This window comes from Gymnoscopelus braueri (assembly GCF_963280865.1).
Source record: "Gymnoscopelus braueri genome assembly, chromosome: 5".
NCBI classification, from domain to species: Eukaryota; Metazoa; Chordata; class Actinopteri; order Myctophiformes; family Myctophidae; genus Gymnoscopelus; species Gymnoscopelus braueri.
In genome coordinates this window covers 45,973,080-46,000,020 of record NC_137606.1, presented here as the reverse complement: position 1 = coordinate 46,000,020, position 26,941 = coordinate 45,973,080, and the positions used below count along the sequence as shown (strand labels likewise).

Sequence of the window (26,941 nt, the reverse complement as noted above, 5' to 3'; positions counted from 1 at the left end):
AAACAAACTTCAATATATAAAAAATGCCAACACGTTTCGACCAGTTAAGGTCTTCGTCAGGGCAAGGACTGATGAAGTTATCACAAAGCACACGGCACACCTGGACTTGTCTCAAAGGAAGCCAATCTCTCTTAGCACTAGGGCTGGGCAATTGAATTAACTGAAAATATATCAAAACCAATATTTAGAACCAATAATAACCAACTTAATCTTGCTCATGTAGGGTAATCAAACCTACATGTTTTTAAATTTCTCGTATCAGCGACACAACCAATTCTAATATTTCTTATAGTCAACTAAATCGATGAGTCTGATTCCCACTTAACCCTCCTGTATTACAGTATACCTTTTGTACAAAGGTGGCATACATACAGAAGTAGCCGTTCTACCAGCTTACAACATGTCGCTTCGTTTTTTTTATGGTCGTTCATTAATCGTAATCAAGGCAAAAGTTTGAAATACTGGTGATATTGATTTGAAGTCCTGTATCGCCCAGCAGTCAGCAGCACACCATGGGAAAGACAGCCTTCCACTCCGTTAGCCACAGCTGTTTTAGGTGTGTGAGTGCAGAGTGACAGTACATGAATGACATCATTCACACATGATGACATGCAATGTTTATGGGCTTTGCTTTTGCTCTATATGTGGACATAATGTGTGTGTGTGTGTGTGTGTGTGTGTGTGTGTGTGTGTGTGTGTGTGTGTGTGTGTGTGTGTGTGTGTGTGTGTGTGTGTGTGTGTGTGTGTGTGTGTGTGTGTGTGTGTGTGTGTGTGTGTGTGTGTGTGTGTGTGTGTGTGTGTGTGTGTGTGTGTGTGTGTGTGTGTGTGTGTGTTTGGGGTCAGGAGGTCATGCCAGGCTTTCCTCTGACGATGATGTCACTTCCTATTAAAAACACCAGAGAGGAAACGACTTCAAACAATTGCTGCAACGCCCAACACACACACACACACACACACACACACACACACACACACACACACACACACACACACACACACACACACACACACACACACACACACACACACACACACACACACACACACACACACACACACACACACACACACCATGTCAAAACCGTGGGAAACATGTCCCTCCAGGTCAATATATCCATCTGTCCGTCTGTCTTTCTGTCTGTCTATCTATCTGTGTGTGTCTGTCTGTCTGTCTGTCTGTCTGTGTATTTTTTGTTTGTTTGTTTGTCTGTCAATCAAACTTTATCTATATACCACATACATCAGATACTGTACAACTCCAAGTGCTGAACACTAAAAGTGGAAATAAAAGCAGGTAAAAGACAAATGAATTAACAAAACATAACTAATAATATATTAAGAAATAGTAAAAGAGCAAAATGAAATAAAGATATTACATAAAAGCCAGGCTAAAAAGGTGTGTTTCTTATACATAAATATCTACACTCTGCCACGCTCTTAACCTCTTGAACCCCAACATCCCTATTCTGGGAGGAACGTTCACCAAAAAATTGCAGATCTACTGTAGCTTGTAGATCTTCAAATGTGTGTAGACTGAGAAAAAAGCATACCAAGTCAGTTGCAAGGGTTTAAATATTCATATTCATTTTATCAGACAAACCCATTGTAACTTCAAACAAAGATTCATCGAAAACACCCGTCCTTGGTTTTGGTGGTTTTTCGATTACTTTTTTCATTAATTTTCATAACGTTTTTATTCTATAATTATTGTAATTATATTAAAAAAAATGTTTAAAAAAAAGTAATTGAAAAAACACGGCACCTCATGCATTAGAAGGACACAGTATCAGTCATCAGAACCAAGGACGGGTGTTTTCGATGAATCTATCAATATTAAAATGGAGTTTGAAGTTACAATGGGTTTGTATAGGGGGCGTGTCTGATAAAATGAATATCTTAATATCTAAATACTGAATCAAGCAACTTAAAAACTGTCCGGGGTGCTCACAAAAGCCTGAGTATACATTAAACTGATCCCAAACATGTTTGAACGTGAAATATCCCTTTAAGTTGTTAAACGAGTTGGGGCCATAAAGCATAAGCTGTTATGTGGGTCTTAGACCGGAACAGACGTGGTAGGAACAACCAGGAGACACCTACCAGAGGACCTGTCCTGAGGGATCTAGAAGGGGCACCTGTCTTAAAACCATGTCTGATCTGTAGTTGAGAATAAGGTCATTAACCACATAACCCCAGCATCCGTATTCTGGGGAAATCCGGATTTGCTGAAAATAGCTGATCTATGAGCTTATGGATCGGCTATTTTCAGCAAGGTCAGTTTTTTAATTGTTATGTCTTGTGTACAGGTACATAAGCGTAAAATATGTTTTGTTCTGGTTCCTCATGGCATTCTGTCTGTCTGTGTCTATAGTATGTAGAAATAGAGACAGACAAATGGAGGGTGACCTACTCTGGATTCAAACCTATAGTTTAACAGCCTCAGTCAGTGTGACTCAGCATTTGGCCTGAGGGTTTGTTTTGCCGACTCAAGTCACACAAGTGACCAAATCAGATGTTGCTGAAAACTCGTTCAGTCTGTTTACATGCACAATAATAATTGGACCAGATCCAGATTCATTCAGTCATATATAGAATTGTTAATAAAACGCTTAACTCTGATTAAGGTGTTAATCGCAGGAAACACATCAACATGATTAACAGATTTGTCTTAAATTTTTCCATTTATTTTGTTAACATGTAAACATCTCAGATAGAGACATAACAGTTAAAACCAGTGGTTGACAATCTGGATAACTGGTCACCTTGTAAACAGTTCTCCACCAGCTGTGCCTGTGTTTAGTCCTGTTTTTGTACGTCTTGTTTGACGTGTCATGTTGTCCCTCTTTGCCTCTTATACAGTAGGCAGCGGTTCTCTAACCACTTCACATCAAATACCCCCAAATTGATATGTATTTGGCCGTGGACCCCCATTTGAAAATATTTTGTGCCAGGGACCCCCACACAATTTTGTTTGAAAGTAGCAGATCAAGATGGGCTATTTTCAAAAAGATGATGTACAGTATATAGGGTTAACACCATGTCAAAACCGTGGAAAACATGTACCTCCAGGTCAATATACTGTATCTGGAGGGATATATTTAACCTCAAGGATGCCTCTGGGTCCACTGTCTGTGAACCAATGTCCTAGAGCCGTCATTCTCAAAATTTTTCATTTCAAGGACGTCGATGTCTATTTGGCCACCGACCCCCATTTGATACGACTTATCTCTGGGATACCAATCTACAAAATCCTCAGTGTTCATTTAACTCAGACGGTTCCTTGTGGTTCCATTTTGTAGTTGCAGACCTGTAATTTCTCAAGGACCCCTGCGAGTCCCTGAACCCGACATTGAGAACCAGGGTCTAGGACCTCAATGGACATGCCTTTGGGCTTTATCGTGTATTTCATCTTGAACAATATAAAAAATGTTTTTTTATTATTATTGTGAAATAAAAATGTCTCTCTCTGGAGGCCTACATTTACAAGCTGTCATCCATCATCTGCACTTAGCAATGATAAATAATGACAAATAATGATAGCCAAGGATTTTAAAGTAAATATAAGTGCAAGGCAAGGCAAGGCAGTTTTATTTGTATAGCTAATTTCAACAACAAGGCAATTCAATGTGCTTTACACAGAACACCAGACAAAGGAAACACAATTATACAATTATGAAATGACATCAGGATGCATAAAACAATATTAATAGATATAGTTACAGTAAAAAACGAAAGATCAAGACACCGACATAGAGCACTGGTTTTCTGAATGTGTTTCTTCAGCATGTGACAGAACAACACGTTATATAATAACATGTTATATTCACGTTTGACGCAGTGACAACAGTGTTGGTAGACCTCACCTCTGTGAGTCATAAAGTGACACAGACATGAGAGGACACAGTCATACTGCACACTCACACATAGCAGTGGTGGAAAAAGTACTACATTTTTTTACTTATGTAAAGGTATAAATACTGCGATGTAGAAATACTCTGTCACAAGTCAAATTCAAAAAAGGAATTCAAAAATGTGTTGAGTAAAAGTACAAAAGTATTGGTATCACAATGTACTTAAAGTACCAAAAGTAGAAAGTACTCATTATAAAAATCTTTTGAAAATAGCAGATCTATAAGCTCACAAGAGGCAACGACGCATTGTGAGCTTGTAGATTAGTCTATTAGTCTATAGTCTATTTTTCAGATGGCCAAAAATGTATACAGGGCTGAAGTGGGTAATGTATGTTTTGTAATAATAATAAACATCTACAAAGTAACTAGTTACTAACTAAAGTAAAAAATACCTCAAAATTGTACTTAAGTACAGTACTTGAGTAAATGTACTTAGTTACTTTACACCACTGACACATAGCATACACACCCTTACTACCTTGCCATGTGGATTTGTTAGTACCAATATGTTACCACTTTCACACCTCATGCTTAACCTCATGTACGTACTGTATCTGCTGGTCATATAGTATGTACTGTATGTAGATATCTTGATCTTTTTATGTTCTCTTTAACATGCTGTTAGATTTTTTTTTCTCCCAGCTCTCCCTCTTTCTGCCCAAACCCTGCAAGACTGTGCAACAAGTAATGTTCAACATATATAATACAGGGTATATTACAAGGTCAAAATATAGACTAGTTTCCTCGGCCCGTTTCCACTCAAGGGTGCCACTGGGCATACAGTTTCCTGTTTTCCTGTTTAGAGGTATTGTTTTAACTTAGTAGCTTTTTAACTACTGTTTTTAACAATAATGCCATTCAAATGGGAACACTCATTAACTTATCTGATGGGAAAGTGTCTATCCCACAACAGTATACAATATGCATCTGGAACAAATGCCCTCAATATAACATACAGCAAAATGTGTTCATAACACATGGTAAAAAATCTGAAATGCTCAAAAGCGTAAGCTTACTAATATCTCCACAGCAACTAAGTTGGCCGTGTATTAACCTACAAACAAGACAGCCTGGTGTATATTTTGAGGCAAGTGTTGAACCAAGGCAGTGTCTTAATCATTCCTGGCACAATGCGTGGGTGGTGATAACGGAGGCAGGAGTTGTTGAGGCTGCATGGCTTGCAGTTGTGTAGCTTAACCTTGAGGACTGTGGCTGTGCACCTTCTTTTTTGACCCACATGTCTGTCTGAATTTATATTACAGCTTATAGCTTCTGTGTATTTTAGTTGTTGTAAAACGTTTGTAATATATTAACAGTGTTATGATTTGTATTACGTATTTCAGATGTCCAGTTACAAACGAGCAACGTTTGAAGAAGATGATGTCGCCGATGGTCCAACTGATGGAAATGTTTCACCCGACAGTGTGGAGGTACAGTATGAATATCAAATGATCTCATATCATATATCATGTCATCTCAATTTCCTATCGCAATATATCATATTGTCGCAGACGGGTGGAAACCTTGCATGTCCAAAACTGTTATTTTTCAGGAACAGTACAAAAGAACTGTGTTCCAAAGGATCCAATGTAGTTATTATTTAGACACAAGCTCTTGTTAAGTACTTTCAGCCTGGCGTTGCTATTTTGGGGACGGTATTAGGCAGAACATTTCAACGAATATTATAAATCTTTCAAAAAATAGCAGATCTTCAAGCTCACAATGCGTCACAATGTGACGAGTTGTGATCATGTAGATCGGCTATTTTTGCTACGTTAGTGTGACACTGTCATATGACAAAGAATAAAATAGGACTTTAATTTATGAAAAAAAAAAAATATATATGAAATATCGTCTCTGTGGTTTTGTGCCAGGGACCCCAGAAGAAGAGATTTGTATCAAAGAAATTCAAAATTACAACACTTTTAAGTAAAAAAATAGCAGATGTACAAGCTTGTAGCTTGTAGCCAACATATAAATGGATAAAGTAGTTTAAATGATTGTGATGCTGTATTAACACATTTTGCTGGGGACCCCCCCTGGAAACCCCCCCAAGGACCCCTGGGGGTCCCCGGACCCAACTTTGAGAATCACTGCCATAAGGCGTTCGAAGCATCACCTTGGTGGTAATTCATAAAAACATTACTATGGGAGCAGGACGTCTCTATATTTTTCTATCTTAACGCGTTCCTCTGTTCTGAACCTGGGATTTTATCTGTTGGATGTGTGTGCTTTGTAAACCTTTTGCATATCAAATCACATGCTAATGTTTTATGGGACAAACATGCAAAACCTTTAAGGGCTGCTTGGAGTTTATTTGAATATTAGAGACAATTAACCAAAGATAGAAAGTAAATGTCTTTTGTAGATTCATATTTAGCTCAGAATCTGGCAGTGGATTTTAGACCATGCCCCAAAGTAAATGTGCCAGGTTAATTTTTATTTTTTATTTTATTGCAAAAGTACCAGAGCACAATAGGCCTAATAAGAAAGTTCGGGGTAAAATGAAAAACTACACTGTACTCAATATAGCCACAATTAAACAAAGTGTTAACTGAACAACCTGACCTAACACAATGACACATGGGGTAGTAGTATTTGTATAGTGGCTTGGCCAAACCAAATAACATAGAAGAGAGGAGTAAACAATATGGACATCAACTGCAACTAAATACAAAGCAAAACTAAAATTAAACCCAAATCACCCCCATGAGATGGCAGCACATGGTTTGACCCTATGCCCTGGCTCCAGGATTTAAGAGTCCTCAGCCCTCTACCACACCTTTCGCTCCACACACAGGAAGGGACCTCCCTACAACCATGGTAACTCAAAGACAAAGAAACAAATGATTAAATTAACAGACAATTGCCTGTGTAAACCCTGCAGTGTCACTTTGTATAAACAATCTACGGTTTAAAGCATGTTCCAACAGTTTCATGTTAATTTTTGGGTGTGGTGGTTGATTTCAAATAAATGAACCTGCGTAGGTCTCAAACTCATGAGGTGTTGGAGAGTGTGAATTGGGGTACTATTTTTTTTTTACCATGTGTGGTTGTGGTTATCCCAGGAGGGTGACTTTATAATCTAGTCGCAATATTGGCTGACGATCCATAAAGAAAAGTTCAAGCCCTGATCACATGTTGAAGGGGGTGTAAGTGATCATTTGTCTGTTTGTTTAAAACAAGTGTTAAGTGGCTCTCTGTTCTGATAGTAATCACAAGTTTCCTTGGGAGTTTACTGGGGAAAAGGGTGTGTGAATAATTAGGCCTATGTGTCAGTCAAAAATGTGGAAACCCAGTCTGCCTAGATCTCCCACACAGCTGACTCAAATTAATGACCAATGCTTATTAAGCGCTGAAGTCGCTTAACAAGCACCATCTAATCCCCATGTAGAGATTCAGGTGTCACAGCAGTAAGTAACAGCAGCCTTACTGGCAGGGCAGGAGTTAGGCTACTTGTCAAGAGCCATTAATTTGAATCAGCTGTGTGGAGGGAGATCTTGTGGGTAAGTAGGCAGACTTTAATGTGTAATTTTTTTTTTTAAATTTCTGTGTGGTTGTGTTCCCACATTATTATTGACCAACATAGATCACTCAAATTAATGGAATGACTGACAACAGGAAGTGATGCCCATAATTCACGCAAAGCCTCATGGGACACTGGAAACTCGTGGATAGTGTGTTCAAAGACCAAAATAGCAAGACGTGCCATCTCCGGTTTACTTTCCGTATCTGCGTGAAGTAGGCAGACGCCTTTTTAGGAGACCGGAAGCAGGTTGGAGTCTATTAATTCCAATGGAAGAGTGAACGTGAACACAGCTTCTAAACCATTCTTTAGCTCCATGGTCACTGAACTAAATATTGAACCCGATCGTCTCAAGCCACACAATATTCCCAAGATTTTCATATTAGAGAGACAAATCAGGTGAAAATCAACTTTATTATGGACCTTTCTCTGTCCCAGCAACACACACTCGCGGAATATAGCGCCAGTAAACATGATCGTGAGATTTGCCATCAGACGCGGCGCCCACTTAGGAGACCATTTGTAGGATTTGTGTACCATGTCACCTCTAGTGGCTACAATTGGGATGGTGTATCTTCATAAATGAACCATCTTTGGTGTGTTCAGTAACACAGGTCTCTCTGTCTCCAACCAACCGTTTAGTAAAAGGAAAAAAAAAATTCAGGTCACAGTACCAATTTTATCCAATCAGGAGAGAGAATGAACTCATACAGGATAAACAACCGATTGGATTTGATGAAAAAAATTAGCAGACAACTTTGGAACTGGAACACTATAAAAAGTTGATAAATGATCTTTGTGGGGTTCTCTCTCCTGATTAGACAGAATTGGTATCCTGACCTGAAAAAGCATTTTCTGTTAAATTTTTTAAAGTTGTAGAAATGGGGAGACCCCTGTTACTGACACTCTATACAATGATTACATGACAGAACACAGATCTTTCACTTTTTAACCACTTAAACTAATAATGCTTTGTAAACTTGACTGGTGTCAGCTCTGTACTTGGTCCGCTCTTTTTCCCCTCTAAAACACATCTCTTTGCCGGAAATAGCCGGTGGTTGTGAGCTTGTAGACCCGCTTTAAGGTCAACTAGCAGAAGATTAAATGTTGAATGTGACAGATACAGTAGATGAGTTGTCTCTCTCTCTCTCTCTCTCTCTCTGTAGCTGGGGTTCAGGAAAGGAGGCATCCAGTTGCTCGGCCCTCTGGGAAGGAGGACCTCCCTGGAGGTAGTACTGTCTGGTCTGCTTCTCATCTGTCTCCTCACGCTCCTCGCCACCTCCCTGGCACTGGCCCTTACATACAGCACAGGTATGACATTCACCTCCCTCCATGGCACTGGCCCTTACATAGAGGCTAGAGCACAGGTATGATACATACATTCATCTCCATTCCATATGTTTGAACCTATAAACTAGGGCTGCAACTATTGATTATTATTTAAAGATTATTCCATCAATTTGCTTTTACGATTACTCAAATAATCGAGAAGCGTTAGTTCGATTAAATGTTGCACCCCTAATATAAACACTCGCTTAGATAGATAACCAGTCTATTCTCCTTTCTCTCCCATGATGCCTTGCAGCGCCGGGACGAGGCCTGTGCCTTTCCGAGGCATGTGTAATGGTAGCCAGTAAGATCGTAGCGGCCATGGATAGCTCCATCCACCCCTGTGATGACTTCTACCAGTTCTCGTGCGGAGGCTGGGTCCGAAAGAACCCTCTGCCCGACGGGCGAGCCCGCTGGTCCACCTTTAACTCCATCTGGGACCAGAACCAGGCTTTACTGAAACACATACTGGGTAATGCACTTCTTCATGTCAAGGACCCCCAAATTAATATGTATTTGGCTACGGACCCTCATCTGAAAAGATTTTGTGCCAGGGACCCCCATACAAGATTTGTGTTGTCAAAAATGTTCAAGATTTTTTAGAGTAGAAATATTAGAACTGTTCCCCCCAAAAATGAGAGAAATGAAAAACGACAAACAAGTTGCCCCTGCCAATATGGCGGCAACGGTGACGGTGGCCAATATGGTGTCTACTGTATGTATATTTTGTCTGTTATTAAGTGCTGTTTTTTTTTTCTCCTGTCAGAGAATGGGACGTTTAACTCCACTAGTGAAGCAGAGAGGAAGACTCAGTCATATTATCTGTCATGTCTCAACGAGCAGAGAATCACAGAACTTGGAGCTCAGCCACTCATTGACCTCATCACCAAGGTCAGTACTGTAAAAAATAAATTTTACAGCGTATTGCATGCATTTGAACCAATCTTTAACCCATTAAAACCGAGAATGCATCTGTGTAACCACTTTAACCATTTTTTTGTACTTTGGCAATTCGACAATAGCAGATATACAAGCTCTGTGCCGCGCTATGAGTTTGTAGATCTGCTATTTTTGAAAAATCTTGAAAATGTGTGCAAATCTTATGTCTTATACACAATCTTATACACACGTGTGTGTGTGTGTGTGTGTGTGTGTGTGTGTGTGTGTTGCTTCTGGGGGGTCCCTGGAACAATATATTTTGAGATGGGGGTCCGTGGCCAAATACATATCATTTTGCACATTTCTTTTGTACATTTGTAGAATCCCCAGAAGCAAAGATTTGAGTTACAAATGTTCGCTTAAAAAATATATAAGATTTGCATAAATTGTCATGATAAAAAAAATTGCAGATCTACAAGCTTATATATATATATAATATATATATATATGTATATCTGTCTAAGGTAATGGTTAAAGTGGTTATAGATCTAAAAGGACAGATGCTTTCCCTGTCTTAATGGGTTAAATACCAGAGGAGGTGTAGTAGGTGAACCCAGGTGGAGCAGAGGGAGGGGTTATGGGGTCCTTTATTTTTTTTTGTCTCCCTGCCTCTTAATGCACTCATTATCCATAACCTAACCACAGTAGAGGTACGTATTAGGGACCTATTCACCCTGATGGGAACATTTAAGTAATGAAATGATGATGATAAAGTTTAGACAACAAATACATCCGAGCAACCTTCTCGACAGGTGCCAGACCTGTAAACAATCAATGTAAACAACAGAAGATGGAAGCCTCAACACTGCAGCTCCCTTCCTTTTGCAATTCAATCACCCACAAGTGACATTTCGAGGCAGACACGCTTGTCTTCAGACTTGTCGGAAAAGCATGTTCCGCCCTCCTCCAACCAGTGCCTCCATTGTTCCGATGCCAGCATCGATGCCAACAGTTGTCTCTGCTGGAGGGACTGGAGGGACAGACTAGGGAGAGCCACAGTGTTCTCCTACCTCCTACACTCATAAAGGTGGTTGTTGATCTGAACTGGCAACGCATTGAGGGAGTCTAGGTCAGCTAGGGGCTCCTGTGAGACTACAGGTCTTTACTCACTGGGGCATGATGATACAGGTTGATGCCTTTAGTCGCGGTGAAACCTCGACCTTGTTCCGAATAAAAGGTGTGTTGATTTCTCACAACGTAACATTCACATTTTGTATAGCTGTACTGATGACCGTTGGAAAAAATATATTCCCGGATATATTGATTACTTGAGAAAAAAAGGGCCGTAACTCGTCCTTGAACAAACCTTGCTGGAAAGCACTGAAAAATTAAACCGGGTCCTAGACATTATGAATAAGCAAAAAGATCACCTGCACTCACAAAATGTCCTATAGGTACTTTGATAGTGCCTATGAAAAAAAAAAATCTGAATTATTTCTGAGCCGTGCACCCGTTCATGCTCGCATTCTTTTAAGTTAGCAGAACGGACAGTAACTGGAGCAGGCCAGGACTGATGATGAGGTAGGTCAGTGTTTCCCAAGTTGGTGTCGGGGCCCCACTTGGGGAGGCGCCAAAGATCACAGGGGAGTGTGTGAGGCCATATCTGTTTGGAGGTAGACCAAAACAATGTTGCAACAAAATCATAACTTGCTTTACTGTTATGGTGCATGTCATATTATTGTCAAAAATAGTCAAAAATATTAAACATCTTTGGAAAAAAAATGGTGAAGATAACAGAGCGACAAGCTCACAACACGTCGCAATGCAACACATGTGAGGTCGCTGATCGCTATTTTCGCAGTTTGTCAAATTGAAGAATATATAGTGTGTGTGTGTGTGTGTGCGTGCATGTGCGCACGGGTGGGTGGTCTCAGCTTTTGTCCAAGGCGGGGGGCTCCAAGAAAAAAAAGGGTGGGAACCACTGAGGTAGATGATGTGGTATCACTCTGGTGGAGGTAAGCACAGGTCTCGGGTATGAGCTGACGTGGAGTGGATGTCAGGGCCACTGCAGATTGTTCTGGTTGGGGTGATGTAAAGGCAGCACCTGGATGGTTGACTGAAATCCCCTCTAGAAACTCCAAGGGGATCTGATGTTGCCATGGTGTGGCAACATGGTCCCCTCCTGCTGGGTCTATTTTATGGCTTGTTTGTACTGTCTGAGCAGAAGGAGTAGACAGATGGCGGAAGTAACAATAACAGGGTTTACTAAGAAGATAGGCATAAAGGTACAAGTAATAGAGGCATGATTCAGACAGAAATACTGCTGGAACAAAGACTAATGTGACAAACAAGCAATGAATATGGATTCGGTGTGCAGCAGACAGGAAAATTGACCATTTCCAGAATGTACAATGACAATTCCCAGTAGGCCTATATGTGTGCATTGTTGATGTGGGTGCGTAGATTTGAGAAGTTTGCTCTTGAGAGAAATTAACCTTTCAGGGGCTCCTCTTTCATGACACTGTGTATATTACCAGCATGACGGTGTGCTGAGCTCAGCACAGCTCTCAAAGGTCATGAACAGCAGCCATTTGATTGGTCCTGATTGAATCCTGCAGCACACCCACTGATGATATATTCATCCTAATACAAACCCATTTGACCAATTCGCCACGTGTGGTCCGCCTTTCTCTGGTCCTGAAAATACCAACAGTCAGTCGCCACCTCCCACCTACCACACCACTGACTGGTTTGCCTGTTTCCCAAATAATGGGGCCCTAAAGGTCATTGGACAGACAGGTGCTCATGAAGGACACACTGGGGACATCTGCTGGATGTGGGGAGAAACGCATGAGACAAAAAAACATGCAGAGAAACGCCAACATTTATTACTGAAGTTCAGTAAAGTGATTCAAGTCGTCTTATTCCTTGTACATTTCATCTTGGCTGTCTTTATTGAGGTTTCTGTGAGGAGATGCCGTGCTTTGTGTTGTAAATCTTACATTCATCACCAGAAACAGACAGAAACGGTTCATTTTTAATGTAATGAATAGGACCCATTGTCTGTGAGAATATTATGACAGACAATAATACCAAGTTACATCACCAAATACGCATTCTTGTTCTGAAGACGGGAGAGAAATGTGTCAAAACAATATTGATCATTGTCTCAAATGCAACAGCTGCAACGCAGCAGACAATAGAGACGAATTGAGAAATGGATTTGAATAGAGAATAATAGCATTGAGTTCATAATTTATAGATAGATTTGAACAGAGATGAATCTCTTTGAATTGAGCTGAATACAGTTAGAGAGATTTGAATAGAGCTGAGAAGCATTAGATTTGAAAAGGGAGCAGGAGAGGGAACACAGCATCTCTGATGCTTTGAATCCATTCATTATAAAACTACATGTTCATTACCTTTTTTGTTTGTTTAAATGAATGTTGATAAAATAAGCGTTTCCTAAATGTTTTTTCCCCCCACATTTTATAATACTGGATGAATTAAAAATAATAATCGCAACACATTTGGTTCTGTCAAGAAAGAAAATTATTATAAATGATGTTAAATAATACATTTTATTTTAATTATTAAACTGTTTGAATGTATTTGGATAAGTGTATTCAAACTCAACAGTTTAACACCAACCTGTAAAGAAATATACTAGAGCAGCATTTTAACATTTGTTTAGTTTTACTGTAAAACTATTTAAATATTTTTGTCTCTGTCTCTCTGCCTCTCTATTTATCTACCTTATCTCTCTGTCTGTCTACGTGTGTGTGTGTGTGTGTGTGTGTGTGTGTGTGTGTGTGTGCGCACGCGCGTGCGTCAGACTGGAGGCTGGAATCTAACAGGTTCCTGGGATAAGGACAACTTCCAGGAAGTTTTACGTCTGGTGTCTGGTCCTTACAGAGGCCAGCCTTTCTTCAGTGTCGGAGTCAGTGTCGACCCCAAGAGCTCCAACAGTAACATTATACAGGTAGAGAGCCGTTACTTCAACCAAACACTTGTCTATGAAAGGGCCTCAGATTTGTTCTGTGAGCTGCTCGTCACATGGACATGATAGGCTACTTTTGTTGATAATACTGTATGTAAGGCTGATGCCAATGCCTTTTCCCCCTTTTTTCCACGCTTGAGTGTTTCGTTTTCATAGTAACATATATTTAAAGTTTATTTAAATGTTAAGATATGCCCCAGTTTGGTTCGCACCCAAATATAATGTAATTAGTAATGTGTGAATGAAGCATGAAAGAATGTCCACAGTGAGTGACATCAGCCTTCACTCTGCTCAATGCCACACATTGAGAAGGCCTGTATTCGCTGTTCTCCTATTGGCTGACTCTCTCCCGTCAGGTGGACCAATCAGGGCTTTTCCTACCATCCAGGGACTACTACCTCAACAAGACAGCCAATGAGAAGGTCAGCCTGACAATAACGTATGACACCTGTAAACCAATAAATACTTTTTGATAGTCAATTAAATACAAAAGAATTATGCTGCCCGGTGGCAACAGCAGAAGACTGTGGTTGTACTGGTCAGCTCCCAGTGACCAGCAGAAGAAATATTGATGAGATCACATAATCTCACCACAGAATAATATGGATTATTACAACATTTTAGCGTTGCTGTTGGGTGGAAACCTTGTACTGTATGTCCAAAACTGTTGCATTTCAGGAAATGGCAAAAAGAACCTGTGTTCCAATGAATCCAATGTAGTTATTAAGTCACAAGCTCTTTCAACCTTTCATCTATTAGATATTTATAAAACCCACAGACAGTCTTCACCACTTGCACGATGTATCAAAAGTATCAAAAATAGCAGATATATAAGTTCATAACACATTGCAACACAATGCATTGTGAGCTTATAGATCGGCTATTTTAGCTACTTTTGTGCAGTACTCTTGTACGACGCAGTAGGGCAGTAATTTACGCAGCAACATAAAAAAGTTGAAATATAGAGATACAAGGGTCCTGCCTACATTAGTGAATGATATAATGCCAATGTTTCCCCAACAGTGGGTCGGGACCCATGTCTGGGTCGCGGACCAATTTTTTTATGGGTTCTGAGTAAATATCCTCTTATTTTTTTCATTTCCTGCACTACATTTAACCCATTAATACCTGGAACGCATCTCTGTCACTTTAGAATTCTTTGGCTATTCAAAAATAGCAGATATACAAGCTCATAGCGCGGCACCGAGTGCCGCGCTATGAGCTTGTAGATCTGCTATTTTTGAAAAATCTAGAAAATTATTTGTTAAATATTTTTTTCCGATTTTTTTTGGGGGGATTTTGAAAATGTTTAGAAGCGGCCTCAGGTCTTAATGGGTTAAGAATATTTATTATTGAAAAAAAAATCAACAAAAAAATGTAATTAGATCTGCTATTTTCACTAGTTTTGGGTCCCGGGCAAACGTTAAATGTCTCTTTTGGGTCTTGAGCTAAAAAGTTTGAGAACCACTGATTTATAATGATTTCAATACTGTTGATGGGATTGTAGGTCTTGTCAGCGTACCTGGACTACATGGTGGAGCTGGGTCTGCTGCTGGGCGGAGACAGGAACGCCACTAGGCCTCTGATGGAGCAGATCATAGACTTTGAGACGGAGCTGGCCTCCATTCAGGTCCCTCAGGATGAACGCAGAGACGAGGAGAAGATCTACCACAAGATGACCGTCTCTGAGCTGCAGGTACAGTACCGTATCACCAGTGGTGGAAAAAGTACTCAAATTCTTTACTTAAGTAAAAGTACCAATACTGCAATATAAAAATACTCTGTTACAAGTAAAAATCCAAAATAAAAAATTTACTTGAGTAAAAGTACAAAAGTATTGGCATCAAAATGTACTTAAAGTACCAAAAGTAAAAATACTAAATATTTGAAAATAGACGATCTACAAGCTCACAACGCGTCGCGTTGCGACGCGTTGTGAGCTTGTAGATCTGCTATTTTCAAATAGCCTAGGTATAAAATAGGTTTAAAGTGGTTAATGTAGGTTTCATTATATCATAGTTTATATCTGAAAAGTAACTAGTAACTAAAGTTTTCAAATAATTGTAGTGGAGTAAAAGTACAATATTTGCCTCTGAGATGTAGTGGAGTAGAAGTAAAAGTATTGGAAATTGGAAATACTCAAGTAAAGTACAAATACCTCAACATTTTACTTAAGTACAGTACTTAAGTAAATGTACTTAGTTACTTTACACCACTGCGTATCACCCTCTGCCTGTCTCTGTCTCACGTCCTACGTGTCTGTCTGTCTGTCTGTCTGTCTGTCTGTCTGTCTGTCTCACCCTGTACCTGTCTCTCTGTCTCACCCTCTGTCTCCCTGTCTCACCCTCTACCTATCTGTCTCTCTGTCTCACCCACTACCTCAGTGGTTCTCAACCTGTGGGTTGGGTCCCCACATGATTTTCAGGGGGGGGGGGGGTCCCCAGATGATTTGCTTAATGTGCAACATTGTTTTCTCACTCAAAAAACAAGCCAACATACAGTATAAGTGTATACAGGGTATATGCACATTTCTAAAGTGACAATTTAAGGTGCCTTTCTAATACCTAAAATAAATAAATAAGAATAACACCATTACTGCGTCAAAAGTAATCAACAAACTATACTATAACAACTGGTCAAACATCGGCCAAATTGTCAAATAATATAAGAAAGAGGAAAGAATTGTGAAAGTAGCTATTTTCACAAGATTTATCTGTGGAACTGAGTCAAACTAAATGTAATGCCTCAACTCCTACAATTCCAAGTGCTTGTCAGGGTGGGGTATCCTGGCCTGAAAAGGCTCAACCACTGCTCTACCTGTCTTTCTCACCCCTCTACCTGTCTCTCTGTCTCACCCTCTATTATCTTAACGTGTATGAGCATTATGTTTAATGTAATTATATTATCACATTATGTGCATGATTGTTTAATATTATAATATATATGTTTATGTGCGTTTTGCTATAGTAAAGACAGTAATGATGTGTATGATTGTTAATGTATATTTAATATGATGTGTGTATTGCCAGATGTGTTATTATTCTAATGTGTATGACTTATTATATTCGATATGACACGTGTGTATTTCCAGACGTTGTGTCCAGCAGTAGAGTGGCTAGACTTCCTGTCTGCGTCTCTCTCTCCTCTGGAACTCAACGAATCAGAACCTCTTGTCCTTTACGCAAAAGAATACCTGGTTCAACTGTCAGAGCTCATTAACAAGACTGATCACAGGTTCGTACACACAAAGAAGAAAAAAAAACGACAACGTTTTGATGTAAGGTTACAAAACGTTGTCGTTTTGCTTTGCACCCAGTGACTTAAATAAAAAAAGGCTCTAATCGTCCGTACTGCTCCAGCGCCTTCTTTGTTCAAATACATTTTTACAAATTTACAAATATATTTTGATGGAAATAACACTGTCTGTCTGTCTGTCTGTCTGTCTGTCTGTCTGTCTGTCTGTCTTGTGTATATATGCGTATATATGCGTCTGTTTGTCTGTCTGTCTTTCTATCTATACTGTATGTGTGTCTATATACTGGTGTCTCAGCTTGCTGAATAACTACATGATCTGGACGCTGGCTCAGAAAGGTGTATCCAGTTTGGATCAACGCTTTGAGAATGCACAAGACAAACTACTGGAGAGTCTGTATGGAACCAAAAAGGTGCTGGTACTACTATTATTGTTACTATCACTAATATATCTAGTAGTAATATATCAGCCACTACTACTATTGATGCTACTACTACTACAGATACTATTATCACCACCGGTACTGTTACTACTGCTGTTGCTTCTAATATTAGTAACGTTGCTGTTTATTGTTCCAGTCGTGTACTCCTCGCTGGCAGACATGCATTGGGAACACAGACGATACACTGGGGTTTGCTCTGGGAGCGCTCTTCGTCAAACACACGTTTGACAAATACAGTAAAGAGATAGTAAGTATTCACTGTCATAACTAAATAAACTAACTAACTAACTAACTAACTGTCATCACTAAGCCAGGAGACAGACAGGACATTTATATGACATTACATTTCATATCATTACATTAGACACGATTACATTAGATTAGACTAAATAAGCTTAATTTAGATTAGATTAGATTGCATTTCAAGACATTAGATACAAATTACATTAGACCTCGAGTCTGTCTCTCCTTTTTGTCTCTCTCCTGATATATCTCTCTCCCTCCATGTCTCTGTCTCCCTGTCTCTACCTCCATGTCTCTCTTTCCCTGTCTCTCTTTGTTTCACTGTCCCTACCTCTCTCCCTGTCTCTCTCTCCCTGTCTGTCAGGCTGAAGAGATGATCAATGGGATTCGATCTGCGTTTAAGGAATCTCTGGACAAACTAACCTGGATGGATGGACAGACAAGACAGGCTGCAAAAGACAAGGTAAGAGATGTGAATTGAAAAAGTTACACAGTATACTTTCATTAATTAAAACCTTTTGACTACATCTACTAAATGTCTATTTCTCTCTTATTCTGCCTGTCTGAGTGTAGGCAGATGCTATCTATGATATGATTGGCTTCCCAGACTTCATCCTCGACTCAAAAGAACTAGACGATGTTTATGACGGGGTGAGTGACATCATGCTGCTATTAAATATTAATAAATGCAATGATGATATAATTTATGCATGCATTCAATAGTCATTTATTCTTGATAAGTTTGATAAACTGTATGGCATCACATAATGTTGAACAATCAAGCACACCTATTCAGACAGATAGACACTGCTACAATCCCACAGATTTCCCACCCCTAAACATTCATTTTTTTGTAATCAATTTATTGTTGTGAATGTATAGTGCTTGTTTGATTCTGAGTAGTAGAGTTTACTTGTGTTTGTCCTTTGTACCTAGATAGAGTACCAATGCACTGTAGAGGGGCTAGAACCTAGATTTATTTATATATTCCATTTTGAATCCAAACACTGGCTGGCCTGGGAACTTGTTAAAGCAACAACTTATTTAAGTACAAGATTTTTATTTGAACAAATCTGTATTGTAGAGTATGTTAAAACAACAATACAGCTAGCACGTATGCGGTCGTTAGAGGTGGTCTTCCTACTCTTCTATTGAGAAATGTAGACCCTGGTGTCAGGTAGGACACGAGTTGCTGAATCAGAGTCAGTTTTATTGTCACATCACAGGTCTACAGGTGTATATTTGTGGGTCAGTGGGTAAAAAATGTTTTCGTTCAAGCTCCATCATTTCATTGTTTTCCAGGAAAGAAAGAAAAAAGAGGGTGAACAAGGAGAAATTTACAATCTCAATTAAGTTATTTGAAGCATACAGCACACCAGATTGGACATAAAGCCGTTATAAAATCACTATAAACCATGGCCTTCGCAGGCGTATTCAGTGGCATCATTATAATTCTGATTTGTGCCACTAGGGGTCATAGTTAAGCAATGTGTTGAGCAGAGCTCTCCAATGATGTCTTTTAAAAATAATTCATATTCTGAGATTATGTTTTTAGCTATGCACTAATTATAACTGGCTGTTACAAATTTTAGCAATACCTTTTAGACGACTCAATTGAATGTAGGAGGACCTTTTCGGATCATGAAAATGAATGGCCAGGTCATACATTAGTCTATAATTCATATTATATCTCCTGTCTGTCTAATCTGTTCTATTTCAGTATGAGGTCACAGCTGACAACTTCTTTCAGAACATGTTAAACTTTTACAACTTCTCGGCGAGAGTGATGTCAGACCAACTCCGCAAAACTCCTAACAGAGACCAGTAAGACACTCACTCACTCTCTCACTCTCACTCTCCCACTCCCAGTCCCTCTCACTCTCACTCTCACTCTCACACTCACACAGCAGGTACACATGACAGAGATGTCTTTTTTGCTGAGATTCCTCTATGCCCTTTCTCCTCTCCAGGTGGAGTATGACCCCTCCTACAGTAAATGCATACTACATGCCCACCAAGAACGGCATCGTGTTCCCAGCTGGCATCCTGCAAGCTCCCTTCTACGCCCGCGACCACCCAAAGTCTGTTGATCTGTCTGTCTGTCACACACCCCATGAAGCCTTGGATTCATGGAGATTTTTTTGTTTTTGTCGCATTCCTATTAAAGCCAATAATTTGATGACCGGTAGAAAGATGCTAATGTCTCCGGTAGAAGACTCAGAGTCTCCTACCGGAGCCGCCGCCGGTCATCAAATTATTGGCTTGAATGCGTCAAAAACTCTCCAAAATCTCCATGAATTCAAGTCTCCATGGGGTGTGTAATTGATAGGAAAAAAGTAATTTTGGGGGTGATCTTTCCCTTTAATGCAGTTTTCTGCTTTTCCAACTTCCAATTAACTAATTTATTAACCACCGATGGCTAATTAGCTACAGTAACTCATTAGGCACAGATAGCTCACTAGCTAACTCATTAACACCAGATAGCTAGTTAGCTAACTAACTCAACTAGATAACTAAGTCATTAACCAGCTATTGTTAGATAACTAATCAACCACAGATTTGCAGTAGATAACTAAACTACTTCACCAACTAGATAAAGGAGTAGTACACCCAAAATAGGACTTATTTAGGACTTAATTTCTATCAATTACACACCTCATGAAGCCTTGAATGAATTGTGATTTTTTTTTCTTCCTGAGCCAATAATTTGATTGTTGGAATTATTGCTTTAGGAATGCGACAAAAACTAAAAAAATCTCTTCAAGGCTTCATGGGGTGTGTAATTGTTAGAACATAAGTCATTGTTTGGGTGAACTACTCCTTCAATATAAAATTTTTACATTTAATTATTTAATTTATGTAACATTTAATTCCTTAATGAATTCATGTAATATTTGTACATATAATACATTGTAACCAGTGATGATTGTGTTGTGTTCAGAGCGTTGAACTTTGGAGGGATTGGAGTGGTCATGGGACATGAACTCACACACGCCTTCGATGACCAGGGTGGGTTCACGTACCAAAGCCCATCTGTGTGACTTTGCTTTGGTAGTGGAGAATGATGAGGAGACTAACCTGTCTGTCTGTCGGTCTGTGTGTCTGTAGGCAGGGAGTATGATAAGCAGGGCAATCTGCGTCCCTGGTGGCAGAACTCCTCCCTGGAGTTCTTTAAGAAGGAGACAGAGTGCATGGTGGAGCAGTACAACAGCTACACTGTCAACGGAGAACACATCAACGGAAAGAACACGCTGGGAGAAAACATTGCTGATAACGGAGGACTGAAAGCTGCTTATAACGTCAGTGCCAATGTTATTAACATGCTAACGATATACAATATACTTACGTAAGCACCTTAAAAGCTAGTAACACTTCAAGGTTAACAACATTCATGCAGCAGAACAAGCAATGCATTTTGGACAAGAATCATTCCTCAGGCAGCATTGGTGTTGCCTGAGGAAGGACCTAGTCCTAAATGTGCTAGCTATCCTATATTCAAATTGCCTTGACAATAGTCACACCAGGGGCCATGTCGGACCTATAAACCTAAATTGCACACTTATGGGGCGTTACAGCAGTCTTGCAGCAGAGTTTAACACTTCAAATGGCCATATCTCGGTAGGATATAGGACTGGATTTGAAAGCCGCATAGCAGCCTGAAAATCTAGTATAAATAAAGTTTGATTGATGATAGTCTGAAATGTGTTCATAAAGGACAAAAATGTATTTATATAGTATATAAACCCATTTTTGAGCGGTGTCTTTCCCTGTACTGTGATTGACTGACTCTATTCACACCCTTTTCGCTGTACCGTGATTGGCTGACTCTATTCAGACCCTTTGCTTTGATTGGCTAGCAAGACGCATGATGAAATTAATAACCTATAAATAGCACAACGCACTTCCAAAAAAATACTTTTTTTTTTTAAGTGAGCTTCCATCACTGTGATGACCACTGTTGTTTCTAAATAACACCGCTCACTTCACACTGGGTGTGATTTTTTTTACTTTATTATAATGTGTCAATGTGATTAAATGTCTGAGATATATGGTAATGCTAATAATATGAATAACATCTCTCAGGCCTATAGGTCATGGGTACAGGAGCATGGTGAGGAGAAGAGACTACCAGCTGTCAACCTCACCAATGAGCAACTGTTCTTCGTTGGTTTTGCCCAGGTGGGTAGACAGTGGCACAGATTTATACAAAAGAATGATAAAAGAATGACCCAGATAAGCCCTCAGGACTTCTTTCCATTAAGTTCCTGTGTATTCAATTCATCGAGGCATTTAAAGACAAACAACAATATACAATAATATGCAAAAAAAAGCATATGAAAGAAAGATATGTACTGTAAACAGTTGGGGGAGGGGGGGGGGGGGGGGGGTCATTTCCGGTTAGACTTTTTGGGTAAGGAGGGTAAGGAGTCACACTATTTATACCTGTTGGTAGAACATTCCACATTCTGGTGGCATAGCCGTAGAAGGAATTTGACCCCATTTGTGTGCCGAAACTGGGTTCAGTGAGTTCAGTGGGGCTCCTTCTAGTGTCGTGCCTGTGCGTGTCTTTTTTGGATCATTCTTCATAATGCAACATTTGCGTTTTCTTCAAAACACTGGTTTTACTCCTACGCCTACAGAGTTTGTCCAAAACTCACGGAAATCGGCACACATTGTTTGTTGTTTCATGATGTTTCAGTTAGATTTTTCAGATTTCTAGAATGCTAACATGCTAACACCAACTCTCCTCCAGGTGTGGTGTTCTGTGAGGACCCCAGAAAGCGCTCATGAGGGCCTGATGACGGACCCCCACAGCCCCCCCCGGTACCGGGTCATCGGGACGTTGTCAAACTCTCCAGAGTTCTCCCGACACTTCAACTGTCCCGTGGGATCTGCCATGAACCCGGGGCAGAAGCGCTGTCAGGTGTGGTAGAGCAGTGGTTCTCAAACGTTTTTAATTTCAAGGACACCTAGTTTGGTATTGGGCATAGCAGCAGCAGCGGCCATTTTGTGGTGCCACAGATCGAAAGCCCATTAATTATTTTCCCATAGAGATTTCCGAAAATATTTATATAAATTATTTTAAGCCTGGAACCAAGCCATCCAGGCTCCTGGTGAATCATGACCATAAAACATTTGATTCTGTGTCAAAGAATATTTGAATATTTAATTATACTATATTATATTTAATAAATATCTAGTGTCAAATATTTTTTTGACACTTGATGGGTTGGTTCCAGGCTTAAAATAATCAATATAAATATTTTTGGAAATCTCTATGAGAAAAAATAATGGGTTTTCTATCTGTGGCACTACAAAATGGCCGCCACTGCTATGCCCTATACATTAGGTAATGGACCCCCCCAATAACTCTTGAGAGTGTACAAATGGAACCATTTGTACTCTCAGAGTTACAGACCTGTAAGGGTCCATATGGTTCCTAACGATTGACCATTTACCTGGGGACCCCCTGGAACCCCTCAAGGGCCCCTGGGGGTCCCAGGACCCCATTTTGAGAACCACTGTGGTAGAGGAGCCTCCTCCTGCCTGCTGCTTCCAGTGAGCCGCGTCATGTGCCCGACTCTCTTGACTGATAAAAAAAATGACACGTTGACATTTTTGGTTCCCATGGAGACGCCACCAAACAAACAAACAGTCCCCAGACGGTCGTCGAGGAAGTGAAACAGAATCATAACTATCACTTTAAAGCCCTGTTAAAAAAAATGAATAACTTACCAGTTTTATCTCTTTATCTCTATCTCGAGCAGCAGCCCCCAGCCTTGTCTGGATTAAGACCCACTTGAAAATAGCGAAATTTGGGTGCCGTGTCAGATGGGTGGGCTGCGTGCATTTTCAGAGCGTGTTTATTTTAACGATGAATCAATCGATTGTGTTCCGGCTTGGATCAATGGAACGAACATGGTATACTTTTAAGTTCCTATTTATCGGTATCACAATGAAAAACACATTACATTGTTTTATATTAATGTTATATTATAACATATATTAATGTTATAATATAGCCAAATATTTGGGGACCCACTTCCTCACGGCCCACAGGTTAGGAATCGCTGATTTAGAATAATTGATATTGAGATAAAACCAAATATAAAATGGAGATATACATTATGAATCTACTGAATTATGACAATAGCCATCCATGGGTTCCCATGGTGACCTGGTTGCCATTGAGACGTTATTGTTTACTGACACACTTTAATACTTTGATTTGACAGAACCACATGATGGTTTTTGTTTAGTTTTTTGTATGGTTTGTTGTGGTTATGCACTTAAGGTGTGTGAGAGAGTATAATAGATTAGGTGTGTGTGTGTGTGTGTGTGTGTGTGTGTGTGTGTGTGTGTGTGTGTGTGTGCGCGCGCATAAGTGCGCGTGTGTGTGTGTGTGCGCGCGTGTGAATATTGCCTGTGAAATAAACCAAGCAGAGGACTGCAACACACATGATATACCAATGACCCATGACCTTGTGACATCACTGTCCATTCCTATAAATTCTTTTTGATAGATGTTGAAGCTGCTTCTATTCTTTATATGCTTACTGTGTTCCTCCCCTGTGTGTGTGTGTGTGTGTGTGTGTGTGTGTGTGTGTGTGTGTGTGTGTGTGTGTGCGCGCGCACACACGTGTCCACTGAATTATCCTGTTTAACTGTGTTGTGTCTCAGCCTTCAGTGGGACAGATTCTCCAGGAGAGATTTGACTACAGTCTGTAGTTTGTTATATATTTATTACCCATGTATTAGTAGTAGTATCAGTAATGGAGTCTGTAGTTCATTCCATATTGGGTTTTACACCACTTAGACTTGGTCCACTGGACCTGGGTTGGCTCTGCACTTGGACCGCTTTTTTCTGTCTACACCAGAGTTGGACGGGGGGGATATCTTCACCCCATTCTCTAGCTACTAGAAGGATATCTCCAAAAGCCTTTGAAACGTTGTGGAAAGCTTTGTCATGGGCTAAGAACTCACAAACCTTTCCGAATGATTTCCCAATTAACCCCACTAAACTTTGTGTGCCTTTATAAACTCACTCTCGGTCACTGAACAATAGCGCTGAACTATTGGACATATGGAAATGGCCCTTATTTCACTGGCATACTGTATTAGTGTAGGTGTGCACTCTACTGAGTGAAGACACTGAGTGAAGACACTGTACTGACTATTAAAGCAGTTAAGTCATTGGATGTGTTACTGAACATACCTGTCTAGTATTCTACATGTCTATTGATCTATCTGTATCTATCTGTTGATCTCTCTCTCTTTCTCTCTAATCTATCTCCATCTAATCTGCTTTCTCCAGATAGATTGAAACCCACTAAATGTATTTATGATTTCAATGAGCCTTGTTTCTAGGCTCATTTGAAATAGTAGAGCTCCATTAGTACTACTACTTCTACCAGAGTACTTTAGTACATACTGGTACCACTACTACCACCACCACCACCACCACCGAGCAATGTAGTACATACTGGTACCACTACTACTAACAAAGACTAAGTGTAATACATACTAGTTCTCTGGTATTACAATGTGCAACTGTATCAGCAGGTTGTTTGTTTTAATCCCAATGTCAAACGGGACCTATTATGCTCATTTCCAGCTCTATATTTTTTATTCTGGGACTCTACTAAGTATCTGATAAATAGATAAAACGTATTTAACTTATCGTCTCTTTCGGGTGGAAACCTCATAATGAGGTTGAATCCTGAAAAGCAACTGTTTTGGACATAATTATGTCCAAAACAGTTATTTTTCAGGATCCAAATTCAAAAATGGCAAAAAACAAACACGGTAGGATGTAGGCTGTTTAAGTTAAATTTGTTTTCTTGTGAAGTCGTCACAACCAAAATAGCACGTTTTGGGAGACAGCGAAAAAAATCCCAACACTTATATGTAGTCCTGAGCAGAGCGGTCATGCGATGCGACTCCAGAGACAGATTTAACTGGTTGGTGGTTGGTCATGCATGTCCCTGTACTTCATGGGCGTGTTGTGCCTGGAGCAGATGACCATAAGAAATTTGTCACAAGCTGACAACTCGTTTCGAAAATCATTGGAAACCTACCATTCTGAAGCCTGAGATTTTTGCTCACAGGAATTACTTACTAATATCATTCATTTACCTCCATATTTGAATCCTTGGCCACATTTAATACAAACATCTGACAATGTAATATCATACAGTATATCAGAAAGTCAGGAAAAGCATAATGGGTCCCCTTTAACATCTCATGCTGGAAAAAATATAGATTTAATAAATCAACCTACAGCCAACCTACAAATTATATTTTACACCCTGGAAATATATTTCATAATACATTTTTATCATAGATTATGTTCTCTCATATATTTAGTCTAAAATACATAGTTCTAGTATATATTTTGTATGTTGTGATGAATTTAAACTGAGTGAGGAGCGCTTTATTTCGTTGTCAATGATGTGTCCTTTTTTATGGCTGTTTTAAGTGCCTGAGAATTCGACAAGTAAAGCGCTCCTCTGCGGGTCCGAGCAGTTTAATGAAGATGTGAAATGGATTGTCTCAAAATGTCATCTTTTTATTGATTTGTGTTTTGAAGTGTTTACTCGTGTTCTTGTTGTTAGAAGTGATTCTCAACAAACAAAAAATAATAATTTCACTACTCGGGTGGGCAGAGAATTGATCACTTTAGGATGCTTTCACTTCTCGACACAGCTGATTTGTTCTGTTTAGCTCTTTCATTCCATCACCAGTCTGTAATCAATGAAAAAATAAATAACTATAAATATATTATCATCATGACTGCCACGGTCTTCTTTCAATGCTTTCCGTTTGTTCAATGCTTTTTAACAACATAGTAACTTTACATATTGACCGCCAATGGTCGAGACAACAGACCTTGTATGTACTGTAGTGAAGTAACATAGTAAGTTAACAGTACATACTGGCACAGAGAAAACGGACGTTGCATACAGTGAACTAACATAGCAATCTGGGAGCCAATTTGTACAAAAAAAGTTGTTTTTGCCCCTGGAGGCACCGCACCACCTCCTTTCTTAGTCCACTTCCTCCTGGGTGCTTATGGGTTTATTCCAACTGACAAAACTACATGTTTAAGGCAGTGGTGCTGACAAATTCTGCCTTGAAAGATTACCAACATAGTAACCCAGTACATAGACTACGCATGGTACAGAGACCTAACATAGTAAAACAGTATATCATTATGCAAGTGTAAGGAAGACACTGGAGCAGCTCGGACAACTTTAAGCCTCTTGACTAAAGTTGCTAAGTATTCAGAGAATAACTGACGTTTCGATGATACTACATCTTACTCAAGTCATCCCATACCTCATTGGCAAGCAGAGAC

At 39.7% G+C, this 26,941-nt stretch overlaps 1 protein-coding gene across 1 annotated transcript in view; it reads left to right on the top strand.

Annotated features, from left to right (window-relative positions):
* The window catches only part of ece2b (endothelin converting enzyme 2b), a 35,235-nt gene extending 8,865 nt beyond the window's left edge, over positions 1 to 26,370 (top strand). The window contains exons 2-19 of the mRNA XM_080428681.1: positions 5,255 to 5,341; positions 8,604 to 8,748; positions 9,023 to 9,238; positions 9,533 to 9,657; positions 13,481 to 13,627; positions 14,002 to 14,067; positions 15,153 to 15,341; positions 16,737 to 16,879; positions 17,196 to 17,310; positions 17,477 to 17,587; positions 17,948 to 18,046; positions 18,157 to 18,234; positions 19,304 to 19,407; positions 19,554 to 19,664; positions 20,525 to 20,592; positions 20,692 to 20,882; positions 21,667 to 21,762; positions 22,337 to 26,370. Coding sequence (XP_080284807.1) covers positions 5,255 to 5,341; positions 8,604 to 8,748; positions 9,023 to 9,238; positions 9,533 to 9,657; positions 13,481 to 13,627; positions 14,002 to 14,067; positions 15,153 to 15,341; positions 16,737 to 16,879; positions 17,196 to 17,310; positions 17,477 to 17,587; positions 17,948 to 18,046; positions 18,157 to 18,234; positions 19,304 to 19,407; positions 19,554 to 19,664; positions 20,525 to 20,592; positions 20,692 to 20,882; positions 21,667 to 21,762; positions 22,337 to 22,516 — 2,271 coding nt within the window. The 3' untranslated portion in view covers positions 22,517 to 26,370. The remainder of the gene's footprint in view (positions 1 to 5,254; positions 5,342 to 8,603; positions 8,749 to 9,022; positions 9,239 to 9,532; positions 9,658 to 13,480; positions 13,628 to 14,001; positions 14,068 to 15,152; positions 15,342 to 16,736; positions 16,880 to 17,195; positions 17,311 to 17,476; positions 17,588 to 17,947; positions 18,047 to 18,156; positions 18,235 to 19,303; positions 19,408 to 19,553; positions 19,665 to 20,524; positions 20,593 to 20,691; positions 20,883 to 21,666; positions 21,763 to 22,336) is intronic.
* The last annotated feature ends 571 nt before the right edge of the window (positions 26,371 to 26,941 follow it).